The 17,527-nt window shown below is 42.8% G+C and overlaps 1 protein-coding gene across 1 annotated transcript; it reads right to left on the bottom strand.

Moving 5' to 3' along the window:
- Positions 1-583: 583 nt before the first annotated feature.
- NUTF2 (nuclear transport factor 2) lies at positions 584-15,442 on the bottom strand. Its single transcript, XM_087971572.1, has 5 exons — positions 15,175-15,442; positions 9,160-9,283; positions 8,766-8,837; positions 6,062-6,160; positions 584-1,140 (listed from the first exon to the last, which is right to left on the bottom strand). Exons 2-5 carry the CDS (start codon positions 9,256-9,258, stop codon positions 1,027-1,029), a joined length of 384 nt encoding a protein of 127 aa, XP_087827698.1. The 5' UTR covers positions 9,259-9,283; positions 15,175-15,442; the 3' UTR covers positions 584-1,026.
- Positions 15,443-17,527: the final 2,085 nt, after the last annotated feature.

Below are 17,527 nucleotides of genomic sequence, written 5' to 3'. Positions count from 1 at the left end.
AACCAGGATGCAGAAGACACTTGGGGTATCAAAATAAGCCACAGACAATATGGAAAGGGATCTAGTATTCTACAGATCTGGACCAAAATTAATCTCTCATTTGAAACTGGTGCCCTGAAGATGCTAAATACAATAATGACTCCGCTTTTGAATATCAAAAGCAGAACGATATTGAGATGCTGGCCAAGAAAGGATAACGTGGAGAAATTAGCCTGAAAATAAGCACATGCGCATTTGTTGGGTCTGCACAGTCTTTTATGTATATCTGCATAATAGAATGGGGGGAGGGGGGAATTGACTTGAGGTTCAGTATAATGAACTTGCTGCACGTGTAGTTAATATAAATTCACATTCTGATTTTCAGGGAGAGGTAAGATTTCCCATTTCAGATTGGAAGCTATTATTCAGCGAGACATCCACATAAGCTTCCAAACAAAAGCAAAAAGGAGCACAAAGCATATGTGGAAATTTTAAAACTTAAAAAAATGTCCAGCCACATATTCCCAAAGCTAAGAATTCAAACACAGGAGTTGGAAATACAAGACTTTCCACTTACAGACTGAAGATCCAACAATTTGAACTGTTAAGAAAATCACATGGTTTTATTGTATAATGTAGCACTGAAATATGTGAACAACCAAAAAAAGGAAAAAAGAGAAATCAATTATCTGAGTTGGCTTCAGGCTGGCTATTCTTTCATATCCTTTTGTTTCTTTGGGTTATTAGAGAAACTTGTCAGTACAGAAACAGAACCTTTTTGTATTATGGATTCTTCCCAAGGCATGCTGGTAAAACATACCCTTCCTTTGTCAAATGCAGCTAATTCTAACTTCCAAACATCATGCACAAGGAACTCTTCTAGTGACACAACATAAAACTCTTCGGAAGGGTATGTCACAAGTCTTGCTTGCTTGCCATGGTGTGCAGGTTTGTGTATGATATTTGGAATGATCCATGGGTGTGATTAATATTGGTAAGAAGGAGAGAAGGAGAAAACAAAAAGGCAGGCGCCTCAGGGATGTCATGTCAACCATAGTTGTGCAATGCTAGCCTGAACATGTCATTGGTGCAAACCCAAGCATCACTGATGTTCTTTAATAGAAATGTCTGGTGGAATCCGATAACAGGATCTTCATCAGCCTGCAGAGACAAATGAAAAATAAGAATTAAGAGGGTTTTGAGCAATGCACCAAATTCCTGTAACTGGAGACCAATGTTGTCATGCATATACTTCTTGCCTTACTCGCAATTCCTTTTTTTGACAGAAGCTAAAATTTGTCATTTTGTCTCTGTGCAAGAACACAACATGCATTTTTAGTCATGATGCTGCTGAATGTCATGAATAATTAAATACTGCTGGAAACCTAAGCGCAGTTCCTGACTGCGACAATAATTACTCAACTTTCTCCAATTTAGTGTTTTTCAGATGATACGTTTCCAAAATTCTCAGCCAGGAATTTGGAACAATGGCGTTCACTTAGAGACTGTGATGATTTACTTAATGACTGCTGCAAAAAGTGTTGTCAAATCAGATCTGGTTGAGAAATCTGGTTCCAATTGCAGTCATTAACCTGTAAGTTTAAATCTGGATAATGAACTAAAGTTTCACTTCTAGTTATAAAATATGGAAGACTTCTTCCTGACCCTTCAGTGATGTTTTTATGACTACCTAAGGTGGAATAGTGTCTTCTCATATAATCATCACGAAAATAAACTGCATATACTCTATCAAGCGTAATACTTTTGGTTTTACAGTACAACCAAACAAGCAAAACTTTGATTTATCTGGAACTTGATAACAACGGATTTCACATGAAATGGATCAATTTTCAATCTAGGCCAGTGTTTTTCAACCTCTTTAATGTACAGAATTCCCTAACCAGCAGCATATTGGCCGGGGAATTCTGGGAGTTGAAGTCCACACATCTTAAAATTCTCAAGGTTGAGAAACACTGATCTAGACTATTTGTATAATGATGTCATCACACAAATGACAAATGCCGTGCAATTATTTACTCTCTAACATCATAGACATTTTGTACGATGGACATTTCCCCAATTAGTCTGTTAAAACAAGGTTACACTGTAGCTATTATTAATAAGTTGAGGAGCATGAGATTGCAAGACGTAAGGCTGTATTTGCACATTGTACGGAACTCTTATGCTTGTATGCTTTGTAAAACCAGTCAGTGCATATAAACCCATGATGGAGAACCTATGTCATACGTGCTGGAAGTGGCACGCAGAGCCATCTCTCCGGGGACGCCAACTGTTGCCTGTTGCTCTTCTGGCATGCCAGCTGGTCTTCGTGCTTGTGGGAGCGCCGGAAACCGGAAGAGTACGCATGTGCGCTGACCAGCTAGTCTTCGTGCACGCATGCACATTAGAAACTGGAAGACCAGATGGATGGCGCGCATGCGTGCACTGGGAAGCTAACATTCCAGTTTCCAGCGCTCACATGCCAGGGAGTTGCTCTTCTGGTTTCTGGTGCAAAAGGTTCGCCACCATTGATATAAACTTATTTGTCACTTAGAAGAATTTGAACTCCCCCAACTGTGACCTAGTCACTTAATTATGGTTAAAGAAATTGTAGCTTAGCACAATACATCAACTAGTTCTGCATGTTAAATATTTGGTAAAGGTAAGAAGGAACCCTGGCTATGGATAGCATGTTGTCTGCAATTGGCAGTCAGGGTAAACCAAACTAAAATGTAATCTGGAACCAGAACTTTTGTGCTGGTTTCAGAAACTTTTCCAACTCCCCCCCGCCTCAAAAAAAAAAAAAAAGCCCGAGACAATCCTTACAATTGTGTGCCTAGTCATGCTACATTCCCCTGTGCGAAACCCCACGTAGAGGTCAGCTTCACAGAGGCATCTTGATATTTCAGAGTTCCCAGCTAACACATCACGTTGGCTGGGAACAGTTGTCCAATGTATTGGGATAGTACCAGTTGAAGGAAAGTCAACATAGAACCATTGTGGAGAGATATAAGAGTTTTTCCTAAAAGTTAGTCCTTCTGCCACCAAAAATTTGCTATTTGTTTTTCTCAGCACCCAAAGTGGAAGAGTGCAGAGCAGTACCTGGCCACGCCGTACATCCCAAGAAGCAAGGGGTCCTTGTGCTTCCTGAGCTTAGTTGTTTTCTTGCAGACATCTCATTACCCAACTAGATAACATCACCTAGCACTGTTGAGGCTAGTTGTAGTAATTGTTCTGACCCAGCTCCCCAAACACAACAAACCCTCTGTGTTTAAATCAATGATCCCTTTATTAGGAGTACCAGCCACATCTATTCATCTCCCCCCCCCCCCGCCTTTTATCCCCAGGGCTAGGGTAGGGTTTCGCTAGCAGCGGTGGCTCTTTCATCCCAAGGATCAGCTCACAGATTTCCACTGCTCTCCTGTCCTCTGCCTTCTGCGCATCCACGCGTCAGGCACTGGGCGCAGCTGTTCCTCCTCTTCCTCATCAGCCACCTCCAGACCTAGTGGCTGTTGAGGCTCCGGAGGGCTGGCCGATAGCCCAGGCTCCATCTCTGTCTCTCTCTGCCAGTTCCATTCCTTCTTCCCCCTTGGAGCTCTCAGGTTGCTTTCGCTCTCAAGCCTCTTCTTCATCTGATTCAGCTGCTGGAGGGGCCAGTGGCCGACAGGCCACAACGGTAATGAAATGTCCACAAGAAAACAACCAAGCTGAGAGCATCAAGACTCCAAAGTTCAATCTCATATTCCCTTCTATCAATCCCCAGATCTTTCCTACTGTTCCACTTTGAAAATACCAGACCAAATCCATTCTTTAAACCCACCTTTTCTGTGTCACGTTTTGTCTAACCCTTTAATTCTCCTTAACTGAGGGAAAGCAGTCGATACAATTGCATTTGCCCACTCTTATTTGTTTTTACATTCCCCCCTTATCAATCACTGTGGTAATATACCAACTGGAAACTTCTCGCAGTTGAGACGAATGCGTATTTATGAATGGCATGCTCACAATGGATTAAGCTGTAAGCTGCCCTCCACCCTGGGACCCTGGTGAAAAAGACAAGTTGCACAGTTGTACCTATAGGCATGAATGCAGACAGTTTTCAGGCATAACAAGGCAAGCATTCATTGTATGCCACTCCAACGCTCCAGAGTTCTAAGCAGCGCTTGTATCCTAAAGGTGTTAAACAAGCAACCGATTGATATATAAACACTACATTAACTATTTGGCAGCTGCTTCTGCAAAGGAAACTTCACCACTGCTCATTTCCAGAGTAAATCAACCTGAAGCAATCCACACTGTCATACTGCAACCCTCCTCGGGTAACACACAAGCAATGTTCATGCTGTTGCAAGATCAGGTGGGGCAGAGGAACAAGCAGAATGCTTCTTACTCAGAAAGGGGACAGCGAAGATCAGAGCATGAGGTGGCCAGAAGGCTTAAACATTGTGGAGTGCTAGCCTGAAGACCTCATTGGTGCACACCCAGGCACCTTGTAAGTTTTTCAACAAAAAGGTCTGATGGAAACCTAGAATTTGGTCATCATCTGCCTGAGCAGGACAGGAGAAAAACATCATGATCTGAAAATATCAAATGCCGGTATCTTGACAAAATTCTGACAGGGATATATTTGTGGTACTTGCATAGAACATGCCAAAATGGGGTTACTAACATCTACAGGGTGTTGTACTCTTACTGAATACTAAGCAGCGGTGCTACAAAAAAAAAAGGCATTGGGGAGCCGGGGAGAAACAACACTAGGCACAACAGAGCTCAGTATGACTCATCATATTTAGAGCTACTTACAAGCTACTCTCTCATGTTAATTATTTATTATTAAGAACAGATGAATTGTGTTATTGTGTTCAGTTCAGTCTTGGAAATGAGTAAAAAAAATGACCAAATGGGAAGAGACTTTGTAAGCCCGTTGCAACCATGTGATTTTCTGCTCAACAATTGCCCTGTTTAGTGATCCCTACTGGTCACTAAGCAAGGATACTTATAAGGTTTCAAAGGCAGCATTTGAGTAGCACTCGAGAGCAAACTGGGAGCTAATTCTGCTGCCATAGCACTGGTTTAACATAGCCATATCACAGCTGCCCAGGTAGTACACAGGCTGCTACATTATCATACCAAGTGAATTGTAGTTCCTTGCAGATTTTGGCAATTCCATTATACGGTTTGCTGGATTCAGTATATGCCCTCCTTACTTCCATGTTGCATTAGGCTTATTTCTAGTGTAATATGCTGTGCCCCATTTTAGCTTATTCAACAGCCTTAGATTCTTGGGAAGCCTCTCAATTCTGCCTGATATATCATGATGGGATAACAGGATTTTTTTGGGGGCATGACTCTATTAAGAGACTCCCATTTAGGTTCTTTGATCAAAGACTGTCAGAATAGTTTGCAAATAGTTCTGGCTCTGCTTTCCAATTGGTTGTAATAAAAAGACTGTCAGAATAGTTTGCAAATAGTTCTGGCTCTGCTTTCCAATTGGTTGTAATAAAAAGATTATTACTTTGGTTCCTTCCTACCACCAAAAGCAGACATTGCAACCTGTTCTAACTGTGCCCTCACTGTATATAACATACATAGCATAAAGGAAGGGAAATAACTGCAATGAAGAACCCTGGTCATTTGATATTTGAAATTTATGTGTTTGGCTTTGCTGACCTAATCAAAAGTGGACTGGCTTATCTATCATGTTGTCTTGAGACATCAAGGCTAGCTTAGGCTATAGCTGTCCAAGTTCTCATGATCAAACTGAGCTATCAAGTAGGTGACATAAGTAGGCTATGAACAGATTCTTGACTACTGCTCTAACTCAGTGTTTCTTAACCTTGGCAACTTTAAGACGTGTGCACTTCAATTTCCAGAATTGGCCGGGGAATTCTGGGAGTTGAAGTCCACACGTCTTACAAGTTGCCATGGTTGAGAAACACTGCTCTAAATCAACATTTCCCATCAGGACTCTCACAATACTATCTGGAGAACTGGAAATTAAAATTCGCCCATCTGGGAAGCACACGTAAAGGAAATGCTGTTTTAAATAATTCTTCCCTGCTACCCAGGCCTGAAAACTTACTTTAAGTTGTCCAACTACCATACTGAGTATACAGCTGTCTGGAGTAGGCTGATGGTCTTGGGATGTGATGCTGTGCTGTATTTTCTGAAAAGGAAGGCTCTGAAAGAGAAGGGAGAAGGGATTTACAAGGCTGTCCTTGTTTTAACAACCACTCATTCAGTGACTGTTCAAACTTATGATGGCGCTGAAGGAGTTGCAGATACGAATGTTGGTTGCAGCAATCCCACGGTCACAGGATCGCCACAGGCAGCCAACCTCCTTTGCTGGTTTCCTACGAGCAACGACAATGGGACAGCTGGCCGCAGGTGACCATGTGATGCTCTCAATAAATGATTCCCTTAACAGTGTCAAACCAGAAGTGCTGGGATTTCTATTGCTTAGCATCATGGTCGGGCAATGTTGCAGTTTGCAACTGGTGTCATTTAGCAATGAAAATACCAGTCCCAATTAGTGCCATGTGAGAACTACAGGGTAGTCCCTGACTTACAACAGTTCATTTGGCGACCATTCAAAGTTACAACGGCACTGGAAAAACGTGATTTATGACCATTTTTCACGCTTATAATTGTTGCAACACCCCTGTGGTTACATGGACAAACTTCAGAGTCTTGCTGACTGATTCGTATTTATGACAGTTACAAGGGTCCTGGGTGTCAAGCTGAAGCTGATCTGGCTAAGGCCATCTTGGAGCTTCAGTGCTGCCACTGCAGCGAGGGATAGGGAGGAGGGATTAGAGATAACTGGGATTGTGTAGTCAAAATAAAATATTTTCTCCTGGGAACCAAGAAAGTTCTCACACCTGGCCAGAGGAAGGAGGAGTGAGGTTACCAGACCAGCGGATGCGGCCTTGATTGGGCCACGTGGCTGATTGTTTGGGATTGAGGAGAAAACTTTTACTTTAATTAGTTTTACTTTTAATTAGGGGAAAACCAAGGGAACCCTCGGAGTTGGTTTTCACCAGAGACCGTGTTTCTCACATAATAAGGCCGGGCCTTATTTTTTTTGACCCCCGAAAAACCGGCTAGGTCGTCTTTTCGGGGGTGACTTAATTTCCCCCCCCCCATTGCATCCTCGGGTGGGCGGGCGGCGACAGCTTGGATGTTCGGGAGACCTTCCACACCGTTGGTTTTCCTTCTCCCTTGCTGCTGCGGCGTTACAGTAACGCCCGCGGCGTTTAAGCGCAGCCACGTGCGGCCAGTCAGGGCTCCTCCCTGCAACCGGGCCCTGAGGAGACACTTGGCTTCAGGCGCTCCTGTGGCCGCCTTCCCTTTGCCTTCAAGGTAAGCGAATTATTTTAAAAACCTCTGCTCATCCTATCAGGGCCGCGCCACAGCCGTGCGAGCTGGGCAGAGCCGGGAAAGCGAGCCGCGGGTGTTTCCTGGTTCTGCCCAGCCCGCACCCTGGCGGGATGACGAGGAGCCCAGCGCACTCGCTGCCTTGGTGACATTCGGGTGACATGGTGACACTTGGCTTCAGGCTCCTGTGGCGCCTTCCTTTAAGGTAACGAATTTTAAAACCTCCGCTCATCCTATCAGGGCTTGCGAGCTGGGCAGAGCCGGGAAAAGCGAGCCGCGGTGTTTCCTGGTTCTGCCCAGCTCGCGGCTCCGCACTGATGGGATGAGCGGAGGTTATAATTCGCTTTGAAACAAAGAAGGCGCTCGCCTGAAGTATGTCTCCTCGGCTCCGGTTGCAGGGGAGGAGCCCTGACTGGCTGCACGTGGCTGCGCCAAATGCCGCAGTGTTGCTGTAACGCTACGGCAGCAAGGGAGAAGGGAAAGCAACGGTGGCGGAAGGTCTCCCGATATGAAGTGCTCCACCAACGCAGGCAGCACCATATCTGGGCATGCAACAAAGTACTTCCTAACGGCAAGCCCCCCCCCGCCATTCCCCCCCATTTCGCATGTTTTAAAAGGGCCTTAATTTGGGGGGAGGGGCTTAATTTGATTTTATGCCAATAAATCATGCTGGGGCTTCCTATTGGTGGAGGCCGTATTGTTGGACAAACACGGTATGTACCAGTAAGATATTTCTAATAAAGCTACTCTTTGAGGAATCCACCTGCCTCGGAGTTTTTGCTTGCAATGGATCTATTACTTGGAATCCTGACACTGGGGTCATTGGTCACCTTTTTTGACCTTCTGTCAAGCAAATTTAATGAGGAAGTCAGATTCACTTTACAACCTTGTTACTACTGTAACAACTGAAGTGATTCACTTAACAACTGTGGCAAGAAAAGTCATAAAATGGGACAAAATCCTGCCTTGTTTAGCAATTTTGGGCTCAGTAGTGGTCGTAAGTTGAAGATCACCTGTGCCCATACCTGAGAGGCGGGGGTTCATGGGGTAAACGGTATTCTTTTACCTTCTATCCAAAGTGAAGAACTGGAGACCGTTACTGTGTGTGTGTGTGTGTGTCCTCAGAATTCAACTCAGTCTGTAGAGCAACGAGGCTAGAGACTACCTGGCCTGGATTCTCCCGTCGACTCAATGAAGAACGTTAAATTTACTCTACCCAGAGATAAAGATGAATTAAGCCAAGAGCAGGCAACTCATGGCCAGCATGCAACTCCCCACCCAAAGAAATATGGAAGCTGACTTGCAAGGTGACATTTATTTCACTGTACAAGTGAGGCAATTTCTAGAATTTGGGGGAAGGGGGGTTATCTTAGGCTGAACACCAGAACCACAACGTAACAGAAACTTACGGAGAGTTTTTCAACAATAGCTGCTTTGCCCTGAAATTGTAGTCCTTCCCATGTAAGGCATGAGGCATCTATCTGAAACAATAAAACAATAATCTGCTTAGAAACATTTTATTTTGTACACTAGAAATAGTCACATACTATACATAACATAAAAAAATAAATTAGTAATTTCACAGAACTCCTCACAGAGTCAAAACCATCTTTATATATTAAACATAGGCAATATATTAGTGACAAATATTGAATGCAATAATCGTAGCGCCTTGAGATTAAATTAACCGTAAGGTACTGCTAAACAACATTAGAAAAGTGCCGCCGTTATAGACCCCAAAGGAAGGTGCAGATAAATGATAAAACAGCCCACAATAAAAGCATCTGTTTCAGAGTTACTTACATATATTGATCCTAACTGAGTCCGGTCTGTATCAAATAACTGATAGTAATGCTGTACAAAGCTGGAACCAATCTGTTCCCAAATAGGCTTGTCTCCCATTCTGAATTCTCAGTGCAGCCAGCAACTGGAAGTAGAAGAAAAACACAGGGTATTTGACATCTTTATTGTGGATAGGTTGGCGAAACCACGGACCTAGGGTACAGCTGTTGTAAAAGCAGACAAATTTCATGTTGGAGATAACGAAGAGAAGCAAATGTTATTATCAACATTGATCTATAACCGTGATGGCGAATCTATGGCACGTGTGCCACAGGTGGCACGCAGAGCCATTTGTGCCGGCACGCGAGCTACAGGCAAACTTACCTCACTGCGCATATGCAAGCCTCACAGCTGATTTTCGGCCAGTTGAGGCCTTTTTTGGCCTCTCAAAGGCTTGAGGAAGGCTTCTGCAAGCTTTGCAGGCCAAAAACTAGCCCCGTTTCGTCACTTCCGGTATTTTCGGAAAAACAGGAATTGATGACATGGGGCTAGATTTCGGCCTACAAAGCTTGCAGAAGCCTGCAGAAGCCTTCCTCAAGCCTTTGGGAGGCCAAAAACCAGCTGTGAGGTGCAGGGCAGGGAAGAGGCTGGGTTGGGGGATTGTTTGCGCATGTGTAGGGGTGCATTGCCTTCTGGGTGCTGGCACGTGAGCACGAGTGTGCAAGCGCGCACACAATTTTTAGCACAGGTGCCCTAAAAGGTTAGCCACCACTCTGATCTATAATGTGACAAAATGTGGAATACTGTTTACAGCTCTAGTCACACCATCCAGAAAATTTTTTTGAACAGCTGGAAGGAATGTGACTATATAACGAAGCTGCCAGGTTTCAAGCCTAACCCCTTAACCACTACACCAAACTGGCTGTTTGCAGTGAGCATAAACGAAATATGGAATGGCATCCAATTGGATGAAAATGCTTCCACCGAATTGATGGGTCAATTACTTTTAAAGCAAGTGTATTTAATAAACAGCAGCCCTGACTTAACAGTTCGTTTAGTAACCGTTCAAAGTTACAACGGCACTGAAAAAGGGGACTTATGACCATTTTTCACACTTATGACCATTGCAGCATGACTAGGGTCACATGATTTACACTCGGATGCTCGCTTTGCTGCACTGTCCAGGGGTCACGTGATCCCCTTTTGCCCTAAACTTCTGACACGCAAAGCCAACGGGGAAGCCAGATTCACTTAACGACCATGTTACTAATTTAACAACCGTGATTCACTTAACAAAGGTGGCAAGAAATGTCATAAAATGGGGCAACAACAAAATTTCTCACTTAGCAACATAAATTTGGGGCTCAATTGTGGTCATAAGTTGAGGACTATCTGTAGTTAGTGTCCATTACAAAAACCAGGTCCACCTACAATTTTTTTCAAAAATAGTAAACCCTATCTCCTCGTGAGCCACAGCAAAGCTACCCAATCAAGTTATGAACTGAGCACTAAAGTTGAGATAGTCCTCAAATTACGTCGACAACTGGGACGTGCTCCTGAAGTCAGAAGTGCAGGGACCCGAATTTTGATCACATGATAGTGGAGGCTGCAATGGCTACAACTTTGGGGACCGGCCGTCAGTTCATTTTTTCCAGTACCTTTAAAATAGCCACTGAACAAATTATGGCCATTAAGTCGAGGATTACTTGTAAACCTATTAAAGATTGAAATGGAAAAGAATTCCCCTAAGACAATCCTCAAAAAGTTCCTGTGATTAGCACACAGGGACAGCTGCCCTCGTGTTTCCTGAAAAAAAAAAAAAAAAGATTAAGGGGTCAATTATTCTTCACAACTACTCAGGGAGTATTTAGATCAGGGGTGTCCAACCTTGGCAACTTTAAGCCTGGAGGACTTCAACTCCCAGAATTCCCCAGGCAGTGTAAACAGCCAGGCCTTCCAGTATACACCAGCCTCTCGTCTGGTCCCCAGCACTTAAAACTACAGGCAATCTTTGTTTTACAACAGTTCATTTAGTGACTGTTTGAAGTTACAAAGGGACTTGTTGTTCATACAACGGTTGCAGCATGGATCAAAATTTGGACGCTTGGCAACTGCCTCATATTTATGACAGTTGCAGTGTCCCAGGGTCACGCGATCTCATTTTGCGACCTTCAGATGAGCAAAGTCAATGAAGAAGCCAGATTCACTTAAGAACCATGTTAACAACTGCAGTGATTCACTTAACTGTGGCAAGGAAAGTTATAAAATGGGGCAAAACTCACTTAACAAATGTTTCACTTAATAACAGAAGTGTTAGGCTCAATTGCGGTCATAAGTCAAGGACTATCTGTATATAGATTCTTCCAATGTACATATAGCAGCCCTACTTAGAATTGCCAAATTTTGCTATCTGGGTTTTTTGCTATGCACATCTAGGAGCCTTATTTTACTTTGTATTTTTTTGTAAAAGTAGCCCAGCATAGTTTTTGTTCAGACTTTGTTAACCTGGTGCTATTGTGACAACTGCTGAAATCTTCATCCAGCCAAATAGCTATACTTATAGAGGGAACTTAAAGAGTTATAACTAATTCATTCAAAAGGCATCAGATTGCTAAATGTTTTAACAGTGGCTAGAATTGTATTTTCTAAGAACTGGAAAAATGAAAAAATACCTATCCAAGAGGAAATTATTAAGAAAATCATGGACTGTGCCGAAATGAGCAAATTGACATTTGAAATTAGAGAACAAGAGGATAAACAATTTTATATGATATGGGATTTATTTTATCAATGGTTAGATAAAAAGACATGGTAAAGAAATAGACTAGTAAGTCTTACAATAAAAGTTAATAGATTGATATAGAATACAATATAAAATATATAACCATTGGATGAATGTATAAGATTAAATCATAACAAAAATTAGAATATCTCGTACAAAATGATGGAAAATAGTCAAATGAATGTTTAATAATTGATATTATATAAGCACAAGCTAGATCGATAAGGTGAGAATTTATATAACTTGTGAGTAATGGTAAAAAAAGGATAGCACAAAAGATTGTAACCAACTGACACACTGTATGTATATAATTGAAAGATAGTTTTATGTTTTTATGTTTTGTTCGTATGTTTGTTGTAAAAAATAAAAACTTTGTTTTAAAAAAAAGGCATCAGATCTCTACAGGTAGTTCTCAACTTACAATAGTTCGCTTAGTGACTGTTCAAAATTACAGCACTGAAAAAAGTAACATGACCATTTTTCACACTTATGATCATTGCAGCATCCTCATATCACATGATTTACATTCAGATGCCTGACAACTGACTCACATTTATGACAGTTACAGTGTCCAGGGATCTTGTGATCCCCTTTTGCAAACTTCTGACAAGCAAAGTCAATGGAGAAGCCAGATTAACTTAACAATGTTACTAATTTAACTGCACTTAACAACTTAACAACTGTGACAAGAAAAATCATAAAATGGGAAAAAACTCACTTAACAAAATTTCTCACTTAGCAACATCAATTTTTTCATTGTGGTCATAAGTTGAGAACTACTTGTATTAACCACCGAACTGCTTGGCGTGTGACACTTCTGATCATCTACCATTTATAGATACTTAGGTTTTTTTATGTTCTATATCCTACACATTAGGAAGCTGCACTGCATATCCCTCCCTGCTTGAATTTCTTTGGCACTTTTTCTCAAAGCTTAGGATTCACGAAAAATGGATGATTCTAAGTTGCCCATGAAATGACTTACAGCAGGGGTGTCCAACCTTGGCAACTTTAAGACTTGTGGACTTCAACTCCCAGAATTCCTCAGCTGGCTGAGGAATTCTGGGAGTTGAAGTCCACAAGTCTTAAAGTTGCCAAGGTTGGACACCCCTGATTTACAGTATTTCACGTCCTAATTCATTTATGCCAACATATTTCCATGAAGTTTAGTACAGTAGCTAAATTTTATAACTTTGATGCAATTTTTTGGGCATCACAGCTATACTCTACTCTCTCTCTGTTCAGTCACTGGTAAGTTGAAACCCTTTTATAGATACTCAAACATCCCATTATTTCTCATTAGAAACTTTTTTTTATGAACGGACTCTGCATTTGTAATTTATCTTTGCCAGAAACCAAACCTTAAAAAACTATCCATAAAATGTAGCCTGATATACAAAGTTTCTCAAACTTGGCAACTTTTAAAAGATGTGGACTTCAACTCCCAGAATTTCCTATGCTGTTTGGACAATTCCGGGAGTTGGAAGTAAAGACACCTTAAAAATCACCAAGTTTGAAAAACACACAGATAATACACCCACTCTCTGTGATGTAATATAGGTGGGTATATGCATAATTTTTTAGCCATGTTTAGGTAGTGTACAGCTGGCAGAACTGTAGGAAAGTTCATTTAAACGCATGTCAATTAGTATGCATTCAAAGCACAATGAGGTTAGTCTAAAAGTCAAACTTGAGAAGAAAAAAAGCAAGGGGAAAACCCATACAGTTCTAGGTCTAAAAAAAAGGGGGAGGGGGGAATCCCTTTGCCCAGAAGGAATCCCTCAGTGCTGATCCACCAAGATCAAAACACACCTCCTGTCCAACTCACATCAGCCCTTCCTTTAAAAAAGACCATTATTCTTATTCATAGATACAGTGATGGTGTAGGGTCTCCTGCTTGGGTAGGGTGGGCTGGATTAGATGACCTAGAAAGTCCCTTCCGACTCTGTTAATCTTTTGCAAAATGCAATATGTATATGTGTGTGTGTCTGTGTGTATGTGTGTGTGTGTGTGTGTGTGTGTGTGCACACACACACACACACACACACACACACACAACTCAACAAAAAACGGCTGCCAAGCCTGACACATAAGATTAAAAAGAACCCAATACACAAGCCTGAGGATGGCAGATGAGATTCTGCCGAAACTTCGCTATAATAAAAGCACAACTATTAAGATGTGGGAAAATACCCGAAGAAACCTAAATACCATACGTATAAATACCCGTGAAAACATAAGAAAACATATATATACATGTTTTCTCAAGTATTTATATGTATGGTATTCAGCTTTGTTCGGGTATTTTCCCGTCGACTAGTTTTGCTTTTTAAAGTTGTAGCAACATTTCAGCAGAATCTCATCTGCCATCATCAGGCTTCTGTATCGTGTTCGTCTGTGAATCAGGCACAATACAGAATACAGTAGACACAATACAGAAGCCTGATGATGGCAGATGAGATTCTGCTGAAACGTTGCTACAACTTTAAAAGCACAACTACAATGACGTGGGAAAATACCCGAACAAAGCTGAATACCATATATATATGGTATATCTATCTATCTATCTATCTATCTATCTATCTATCTATCTATCTATCTATCTATCTATCTATCTATCTATCTATCTATCTAATCTATCTAAGCACACACATACATGCATACATACATATATAATTTTCTAAGGGGACGGGGCCGAGGACTTGGGAGGGGTGCGGCTTTCCACTTCGTCCCATCGCTCCATCCCTTATTCTCCAAAGCAGCCAAATAAAAGAGGAAGAGGAGGAAGTAAAAAAAAGAAAAAAGGGGGGGGGCATTTTTTTCCCACCCAAGCCCAGGAACTTTCAAATCGCGCGCCTGGAAGCAACCCCCCCTCCCCCAAAAGCACGTGGCCACCCGAGACCAGGGTGAGCGCGCCAACTTGCCCGTTCACACGTGCGTTTCCGAACACGCGGGGAAGGGGTGGGCGGGGGTGGGCCCTCCAGGGTTTAAGCGGGAAGGGCGGGGTAAGGAGGAGGAGTTTTTCACTCCCCTTCCCCTCCCGGCTGAGGGAGAAGCCGCCCGGCTCCTTTTCCCGAGGCGGGGAGGGGCTGAAGGGCTGCGGAGCCCCCACACGCCCTTCCCTTGGCCCTTCCCTATCCTAAGGGGGGCAGCGCCCAAGCGAAGGCCCGCGGCCTCAGCCTCTGCAAAGCAGGTCCCTTCCTCCGCCGCTGGGCCTTCCTTTCCCGCGCCTCAGGCGCTGAGGGCTGACTTACCAGGCTGATGGCGATGGCGGCGGCGGCGGCGGCGGCGAGCGCAGCCCGAAGCCCCCCGAGCGCAGCCTCACTGTCTCTCTCTCTCTCCCTCGCTCGCCGCTTCGCCCGCCGGGCACCGCCTCTTCCGGCCACGCCCCCTCTCGGCTGCCTGGCGGGCGCGCGGATGAGCCCTTCGCCCGGACTGCTGGGAAGGCGAGTTTCTTCGCCGCTCAGCCTTCCGCTGACGAAAGGCGGGCACTACAGCTCCCGGCAAGCACTGCGCGAGGAGGGCGCCCGACCCGAAGGGGAGCTTAGGGAGGGAGTTCCAAAGGGCGAAGGAGGGATGGGAGGGGCGGGGGGTGGTGGTGGTTTGGGGGCGGCCTGGTTTAGACAGGGGGAGCCCAATTGATTAAGAAGGGGGCGAGCCTTGGCTCGGAGTAGGTCCGGGTTAGAATGTCCCGGCTTAGAATGTCCCGTTAGAAAGGACCAAAGCGGTACCAGATTCTGCAACAGCTTTGTTCCATCTACCAGGGGTCTCCAACCTTGGCAACTTTAAGAGCTTTGCTGGCTGAGGAATTCTGGGAGTTGAAGTCCACACGTCTTAAAGTTGCCAAGGTTGGAGACCCCTGGATGCCATCCATCTGGTAAACTTGCAAGATTCGTTTTTCTCGCCATGTACATGTATACATCCGAACTAGACTTGTGTTGTTTCCCCGTGTCATATAAGGGGGTATATGCATAATTTTGTATTTATTTATTTTGCCGTGTTTATTATGCAGTGTATATTGGAGGTGGAGTCCCTTTGAGAGCTGTCGGCCACGAAATTTCATTTTAATATACACCGATTAGTGTACATTCAAAGTGACAAAGTTATTCTAAGTCAAAGGCAGTAGAAAATATCTGGGGAAAGGGTATTTGCTTCCTGTGATTGCAAACACAATGTGCAAGCTATTTGCTTAATTGACTCCAATGTACAGGTACTCCTCTACTTACAACCACAACTGAACCGAACATTTCTGTGGGTGAGGAAGAGGCATTTGTTAAGTGAGGTTTGCCCCATTTTACAACCTTACTTGCCTCTGTTAAGTTTAGTAACTCGGTGATGAAATGAATCTGGCTTCCCCATCGACATTGCTTGTCAGAAAGTCATAAAAGGGGATCACATGACCTCAGGACATCGCAACCATCATAAATATGAGCCAGTTACAAAGCATCTGAATTTGAATCACGTTTGTGTGAAAAACGGTCATGTCCCTTTTTTTCAGGGCCGTTGTAACTTTGAATGGTTACTAAAAAATTGCTGTAAATTGAGGACTGCTTGTATTGTATCCCTGTATTCTGAACAAAAGTTCTTAGAAGGCCATCAAAGCTGTGAATATTTCTGCCCTGGAAAAGGATGGAACAAAATTGATCTGGTTCCAAAGATTATCTTGTCACCCAGTATCACCTTCTTTAACAACTCTGTGATTAGTAGGCTTTGCAAACCTGAAAAATTACAATTGACAAAAAGCAGGGTCTGCTAAATGAGTAAGTATAGAATGTGAACAATCTCCACGGGATCTTTATTGAACTATCCTACTAAAGCTTCAGAAAATCACAGTAGACACTTTTGTATTCTTCAGAACTTTTCATCAGTTAGAAGCTGAACCTTAGTTAGCCTGTTGTGCTCAAGAATTCTTTATATGCTGTTTGCCATGCTGGCAAAAGAATTCTAGTGACTGTAATTCTAATGTATCACCAAGATGAGCATGCTGGATGATGTAAAAAATAATAGGAAAAGGTTGGTGTTGAAACATTGCAAATTGCAGGGGTTACAGTTTCAAAAAGGAATGTGGGAAGAGGTAGTACATACAAAGTAGAGATAATACATTCTTATGCATGGTCCTATGTCTCTTCGATTGCTGAATTAAACAAGAGTTGACCCTCTACTTTTTAAATATAAAAATAGAATTCTTCCTAATATGTCATCCAAATACATATCTATTTGCAGGTGAAATGCATTGCTTTCTTAATTTACATTAAAGGGGAAAACAAACTAAATTGCTTTTAACCACAACAACTGTATTTACAAATCTAGCCAAAACAAACTACATCATGCTTTAAAAGGCAGTTTTCCTTAGTTTTGATTTAGCAGTTGCATTTTCTAAAATGTGATTTGTGCCTTAATGTATTGTCTGAAGGCAGACTTTATATATTGAACTGGCAGGCAACTTACTATGGGTAAAAAACAGGGACAATAACTTTACCGTTGCAAAGTCAAATTAAAATTTAAAAAATATGTTAAACTGTCTTCATTATATATGCATGAGATTGTCATGGAAAAGAAACTGGGATAACATTTTCTAGGCTCCGTGGAGAAACTGTACACTACAAC

This window comes from Notechis scutatus, chromosome 9 (genome assembly GCF_049901735.1).
Source record: "Notechis scutatus isolate UNSWTSFEM ecotype Mainland chromosome 9, rNotScu1.2, whole genome shotgun sequence".
In the NCBI taxonomy this organism is placed as follows: Eukaryota; Metazoa; Chordata; class Lepidosauria; order Squamata; family Elapidae; genus Notechis; species Notechis scutatus.
This window is presented reverse-complemented; position numbering and strand designations above follow the sequence as displayed.